The 7,113-nt window shown below is 41.6% G+C and overlaps 1 protein-coding gene across 1 annotated transcript; it reads left to right on the top strand.

Annotated features, from left to right (window-relative positions):
• Positions 1 to 213: 213 nt before the first annotated feature.
• Positions 214 to 7,019, top strand: gnat1 (guanine nucleotide binding protein (G protein), alpha transducing activity polypeptide 1; the record flags this gene model as incomplete). Its single annotated transcript, XM_080424217.1, has 8 exons — positions 214 to 319; positions 2,257 to 2,299; positions 2,833 to 2,974; positions 4,013 to 4,170; positions 4,451 to 4,579; positions 4,690 to 4,819; positions 4,957 to 5,110; positions 6,829 to 7,019. 8 exons carry the CDS (start codon positions 214 to 216, stop codon positions 7,017 to 7,019), a joined length of 1,053 nt encoding a protein of 350 aa, XP_080280343.1.
• Between the last annotated feature and the right edge of the window lie 94 nt (positions 7,020 to 7,113).

Below are 7,113 nucleotides of genomic sequence, written 5' to 3' on the forward strand. Positions count from 1 at the left end.
CAAAAGAGCCCTGTCCTTGTGTCCCATTGGTCACCCTCGGTCAGGTGGCCAGAGGATAGTCAAAATCCTTTCATAAGACTCTCAAAACATCCTCCAGTGTCTGCTGAGGGTAGTTTACGTATCAGCCGCCATCAACTAGGACCTAGGACCTACTTCCATCTTTTTCTTGCCGCGTGGTTTTTGGAGTGCAGGGGCCGAACCCAGGGGATCAGGATGGGGGCCGGAGGCAGCGCCGAGGCGAAAGCTTCCAGGGAGCTGGACAAGAAGCTGAAGGAGGAGGGCGACAGGGAAGCCAGGACAGTGAAGCTGCTGCTGTTAGGTAAACACACTCCCCTGTAGGGACGTAGAATGAGGGGACCGAAGGGCCACGATGCAAGACAAGACGCCACATCTGTTCTTGTGAATTGAAGGCCCTCATAGGGTTCATGAGGCCAGTTTATATTTACAGACTAATATGAGGTGATGTTATGGGCCCAGCTATCCATGTGATGAATGCTGTATTGTTGCTTTGTAGATGTTGGATATTTCTTTCTCCCAAAGTTTCTTGTGTCTATGTTAAAGAGTGCAGGGATGTGAACGCTGTATAAAAAGATTAGAGCATCTTTTGTAGTGATGCTGGAGTTAATACAGACACAGTTGCTATTTTGTCTCTCTTCTATTCTTTCACTCAATTAACCTCATTTCAGGCCCCCACAGAAAAAAAAAACAACCAACCCCAAAAAACTAAATAAAAGACAACAATGCTTCAGCAAGAGACTATTATTGTTATCTAAGTATTATTATTAGATATTTAGATGTATTTAATTCCTTAATTGTCATTGTTAAATGTACAACAAAAATGAGTAAACTCACTGACGTGACTACAGTATGACATAACATGAACAGGGTATTGCATTGCTGTTGAAAAGCATTATCCAACATCATCATTTAGCGTGGACCATTTCAATACATTTGAAACCGTGAGGAGGAGAACTCCAGCTTAATCACTGTGTCATTGTACTGATTAGATATTTTAGTAAATGCTCACCTCAATCCCTTGCTAATCCTTAAACATCATGTGTTCCATTACACACAGGGCTTACCCCCCCCCCCCCCCCTCCCCCACACACACACACACACACACACTGAACACAGCATCCCTGAACACCTACTACATGTACCTGACACTCGAAAATGTTTGATGCCCAAAATATGCCCAAAATACCAGTGCCAGGTTGAACGTGGTTAAAAGAGAAGAACAGCCGGATAAAGATAAAATGCTCATGACAAGGTAGCAGTGTTGCCAGATTTTTCCTGAGAAACAACACATACAGTACAACACACATCTTGTATGGGGGTCCCTGGCACAAAATATTTTCAGATGAGGGTCCGCGGACAAATGCATATTAAATTGGGGGTCCTCGACATGAAAACGTTTACTTACTTAATTTCCTAGGAAGCAACACGACCCGCAACTACCAATTTGTACAAGCGAGCCCAAAATCGTGTACAATAGGCGGACATGGCAACACTGCAAGGTAGGTCAGGGATAGAAAATTCCCCCTGACATCAGCTTTGAAGGAGCTTAAGCTTGAAATAAGGAGCATTATCTCCTATCAGATTAGTGCTGCACCCTAGAGGTAATCTTCAATAAATATGATTGTATTTTCTTTATAAACAGTTCAAAATCAGAAATTACTGGTTTGTGTCATCTAAACATAAAATGTTATAATTAATCTGTCAATCTTAATATATTTTAATTCATCAATAATACCTAATTATAATAGTTACTGGCTGTGTATGGCCACTGGCCATAATGTCTTTTATATGAATGAAAATGCTTCCATGTAAAGCGCCCACCACCGCATCCCGTTTGGCCGGGCGTCTATTGCATTGTCAGTGGGGAATGTTGAGTGGGAGGAGTAGGTCAAACGATCAACTACGTAGAGCCCTACACCTTCCCTGTGGGGGCTCCTCACTGGCAGGTGAGCCAGTGGGGTGCAACAGCAGTGGCGAGCAGTGATGAGGCATTCATTGCCATTTCAATTGGCTAAATTGTGGAGACAAAGGGGTAAAACTAAAATGGCTCACCTGGTACAAATGCATGCAACATGATAAGGCTTAGAATCCCAGCCGGCTCGGGTTCGAATCCAACCCGAGGCTCCTTGTTGCATGTCGTCCACCTCTCTCTCATTGTCACTATCAAAAATGAAGCAGAAATGTTTATAAAACGCTTAATGTGGACACCGTTTCATATATTTACTCTAATTCCTACAGGTGCTGGAGAATCAGGGAAAAGCACCATCGTCAAACAGATGAAGTAGGACATTTCACCTCTCGCCTATCATCCCATTGTGAAGGCCTCACTTGTTAAAAATGTTACAACCAGTGGTGTAAAGTAACTAAGTACTATTTACTCAAGTACTGTACTTAAGTACAATTTTGAGGTACTTTTACTTTACTGGAGTATTTCAAATGATTGTACTTTTTCTCCACTACAATTATGTGAAAACTTTTGTTAGTAATTACTTTGCAGATATAAATGATTACATTATAAAACATACATTAACCACTTCAAAATAGCCAATCTACAAGCTCACAACGCATTGCATCGCGTTGTGAGCTTTTAGATCTATTTTCAAACATTTTAGTACTTTTACTTTTGGTACTTTAAGTACATTTTGATACCAATACTTTTGTACTTTTACTCAAGTAAATGTTTAGTTCCGGACTCTTACTTGTAACAGAGTACTTCTATATTGCAGTATTGATACTTTTACTTAAGTAAAACATTTGAGCACGTTTTCCACCACTGCAACCTTATCATGGTCATATTTGTTTATCTGTCCACAGAATTATCCACCAAGATGGTTACTCACCTGCGGAATTAATGGAATTCATTATCATCATCTACAGCAACACCGTTCAGTCCATCATGGCCATCGTCAAGGCCATGGGCACATTCAATATTGCTTATGGTCACTCTGATCAGTCGGTACAGATCATTTAAGATTCATTTGCACTACATCACCCGTCGGTGTCGCTTGCAAGTTTGTTACCTTCACAATCTGTTTGTTTGTTTGTTTTGGCAAGTGACACCGTTTTAGTACAACGTATGAATTAGACTAGAACCCAAACTGCCAGAGGTATTTTCATATTTTCTTAGCCAGTGCCAGAGATTTTTCATTGAAAAAAAAAAAGTACTCAGGAGCCGAGATACAGAATTTTTAAGTTTTAAGTTAACAAGGAAGTGGATAGGAGTCTAGATCTTCGAAAAATCATATCTCCTTGGTCAATTTTTTGGGTCAAATTGGAAAAAATATATATATAAAAGTTTTTTAGTTCACGTAGATCTACGCGACTGGCACGTGGCGGCTTTAAATAGGTTCGTGTAGATCTACGTGATTGGCAGTGAATCAGTTAAGACCGGGAACACATCTGTGTCATTTTTAGATTTCTTTAGGCTATCCAAAAATAGCAGATCTACAAGCTCATAGCGTGGCTATGAGCTTGTAGATCTGCTATTTTTTGGAAACAAATCGTGAAAATGTGTGCAAATCTTTGAATATGTATATCCATTTTTAACTCAAATCTTTGCTTCTGGGGGGTCCCTGGAACAACATATTTTAAGATGGGGGGGGGGGGGGTCCGCAGACAAATACATAATACATAATAATTTATATTTTTTGGGTGGTCCTTGACATGAACAAAGTTTGAGAACCACTGACATAGCAACATACGTTTTAGAAGACATTTGTAGAATCCCCAGAAGCAAAGATTTGAGTTAAAGATTTTCGCTTTAAAAAACATTTATATTCGCACACATTTTCACAATTTTTCTAAGAAAATAGTAGATCTACAAGCTCGTATTTTTTTTTTATAAATAAATAATGGTTATATCTAATGAAATCGAAAATGACACAGTATGCCTTCCCTGATTGAATGGGTTAGAAATTGTCTATTTGGTACTTATATGGCTTCCTACAACAAACCGTGACTGTGTTTGTGTCTGTGGCTCCACCTGTCTGTGTAGGATGATGCCAGGAAGCTCCAGCACCTTGCAGACACCATCGAGGAGGGCACCATGCCCAAGGAATTGTCAGACATCATAATACGTTTGTGGAAAGACACTGGTATCCAGCAATGCTTTGAGCGAGCCTCAGAATTCCAGCTCAACGACTCTGCCGCATAGTAAGTCATCTCTTTCTTCCCGCTACGGGAAACTTCATAGTGGGGTGTAAATGTAGCAGAGTAGCTATGCCTGAAAACAAGTAGCCTAGTACCTCTCAAATCCAAGAGGGGACTGGATGAGTGGTGCTGTAGGCCTATGTCTTTGGTTTCCCTGGCGGGAGATCAGGGTTCAAATCCCGGTGGTTATATCAGTACTTAATAACAAGATGAGCAAATCGGTAAGATATCTTGTCTTGTGTGAAAACGGCTTGTGTGATCAGAGAACTTCATCGTTTCGCAGCTACCTGTGTGACTTGGCGAGACTGGTTGCGCCCGGCTACTGCCCAACAGAGCAGGATGTGTTGCGCTCAAGAGTGAAGACCACCGGTATTATTGAGACCTGTTTCGGGTTAAAAGATCTCAATTTCAGGTGAGAAGACACAAGGCAATACAGTATTTTTTTCAAGATGAGAACGCCAATAACCCGTCTAACCTAGATGATGATAATAATGGCAATTATGCTGCTATCCTTCCATGCAGAATGTTTGACGTGGGCGGACAAAGATCTGAAAGGAAGAAGTGGATCCATTGCTTTGAAGGTGTGACCTGTATCATCTTCATTGCTGCTCTGAGCGCCTACGACATGGTGTTGGTCGAGGATGATGAAGTGGTGAGAGACTAAAGACAAAAAATACACAGTATTTCTAACTCAACATTTTGTCATCTGTAAACCACTTTGATTTGACCGTAACCAACGATTATGTCTTTGACTTATTTCCCAAAATGTTTTTTTTTCTTCTTGTTTAGAACCGAATGCACGAGAGTCTGCACTTGTTCAACAGTATCTGCAACCACCGTTACTTCATCACCACCTCAATTGTGCTCTTCTTGAACAAGAAAGATGTGTTCTTAGAGAAGATCAAGAAGGCTCATCTCAGCATGTGCTTCCCTGACTACGATGGTGAGATCACCAGCAACACAAACGTCTCTGTAAACCAGTGGTTCTCATAGTGGGGTCCAGGGACCCCCAGGGGTCCTTGAGGGAGTTTCAGGGCGTCCCAACAAAATTATTGATAGTTGGAACCCTCTGAGTTATGTGGGGTCTGTGGTCTAATGCATACTAAAATGTTTGAGAGCCACTGCCGTAAACCAAACAAAACTAGACGCGTCGCAATTCTGGGAAATTGCAAAGTGTGGTTGCACCGACGCCGGTCGCGGGTCGCAGGCGGCCGCCGGGACTCGAGGAATACGCCTGGAGGAATACCGTCGGAGGCCGCGCGACGTGCGATTCGAATTCGTTGCCGATCGGATCCCGCGTTCGTGACACGTGCCGTTTTGATTTGAGTAAATAGGCCCCTCCCATTAAAGAAACAGGCCCCTCCCACAAATGTAGCAGGCCAATGACATCGTCACGTCACTCCTGAGATCACTTGCTTTTCTTTTTGAAAGACCTGATCCCCCCCAAAATCAGGTTTTTGCATCAAACGGTTACATTTTGCGCATTTGTGGCACCCCCTATGGATCAAAGTGGAAATGCTTTTGGGGATTCGTTGAGTAAACCATCCTCGACATGTGATTCAAATTTGGGATTGACAGGACGTTTCGTTCGCAATTTTAGGCATTTTTTGTAGAAAGGGCCCCTCCCGCTAACTTTGGAATCCAATTACGGCCGAACGGTATAGACTATCAAAATTGGATATTGGAACGATGTTTATCGCATGGGTCCATAGATCATGTGTACCGACTTTTGTGAGATTTGGACAAAATCTGTAGGAGGAGCGAAAAGTGTGTTTTGAAGAAAATTCTAAATGGCGGGAAATCTATCCAGACGGAAATGGGCGTGGCCTATATGGAGAGTTGCGTCATGACCAAAGAAATCCAGGGGTAAAGATGTTTTGATTATACAACCTACGGTTCAAGAGTTATAGGCCAAAACGTAAAGTGCGCTGTTATAGCGCCACCATGTGGCCAACTGGTGTAATTATTTTGTAAATAATTTTGCAATAAACAATTAACCTCCCCTCCAAGTCTTGTAACTGTAGCCCTTACGGTTTCCGAGACAAAAATACTTGAATGGGAGATTTTGCAATTCCCATTGAAGTGGATGGGGAAATTTAATGCACTAATAAATCAATATAAAAAAAATCGATCCAGACGCAAATGGGCGTGGCCTATATGGGGAGTTGCGTCATAACCCAAGGAATCCAGGGGTCAAGATTTTTTTATTCTACGACCTACGGTTCAAGAATTATAGGCCAAAACGTAAAGTGGGCTTTTATAGCGCCACCATGTGGCTGAATTATATAATTTTTCTTTTAATAATTTCACACTAAATTATGAACCTCCCCTCCAAGTCTTGTAACTCTAGCCCTTACGGTTTCTGAGAAAAAAATACTTGAATTTTAGTTTTTTCATTTTCCCATTAAAGTGGATGGGGACATTTAATTCACTAATAAATCAATATCAATTAAACTATACAACCTATCTCTTAGCAAAGTACAAGCCCTGGATTCCCGATGAAGCCGGTGATTTTGACATAGCACGAAATTGGGGGAAAAAAACTGTGGGAGAAATAACGCAATGAAATAAAGTTTATCTAGAATAAAGAAGAATCAAGTCGGTAGAGTACTATAGTCTGGCAACCACACTAATAACTTACCTTGAAAACTTTCCACTCAGGCCCCAATACTTTTGAAGATGCTGGAGGCTACATCAAAATGCAGTTCTTGGAACTCAACATGCGTAAAGACGTCAAGGAAATCTACTCCCACTTGACCTGCGCCACAGACACAGAAAACGTCAAGTTTGTGTTCGATGCCGTAACAGACATCATCATCAAAGAAAACCTCAAGGATTGTGGTCTCTTCTAAGAGCCACGCTGAGGAACCCAAAGGCAGGTGGGTGGCATTCAGTTAAGATTACCATGATGAAAGATGACATCAGCTGTTGCCTGCTGATAATGAT

Source organism: Gymnoscopelus braueri (assembly GCF_963280865.1).
Source record: "Gymnoscopelus braueri genome assembly, chromosome: 3".
Lineage (NCBI taxonomy): Eukaryota > Metazoa > Chordata > Actinopteri > Myctophiformes > Myctophidae > Gymnoscopelus > Gymnoscopelus braueri.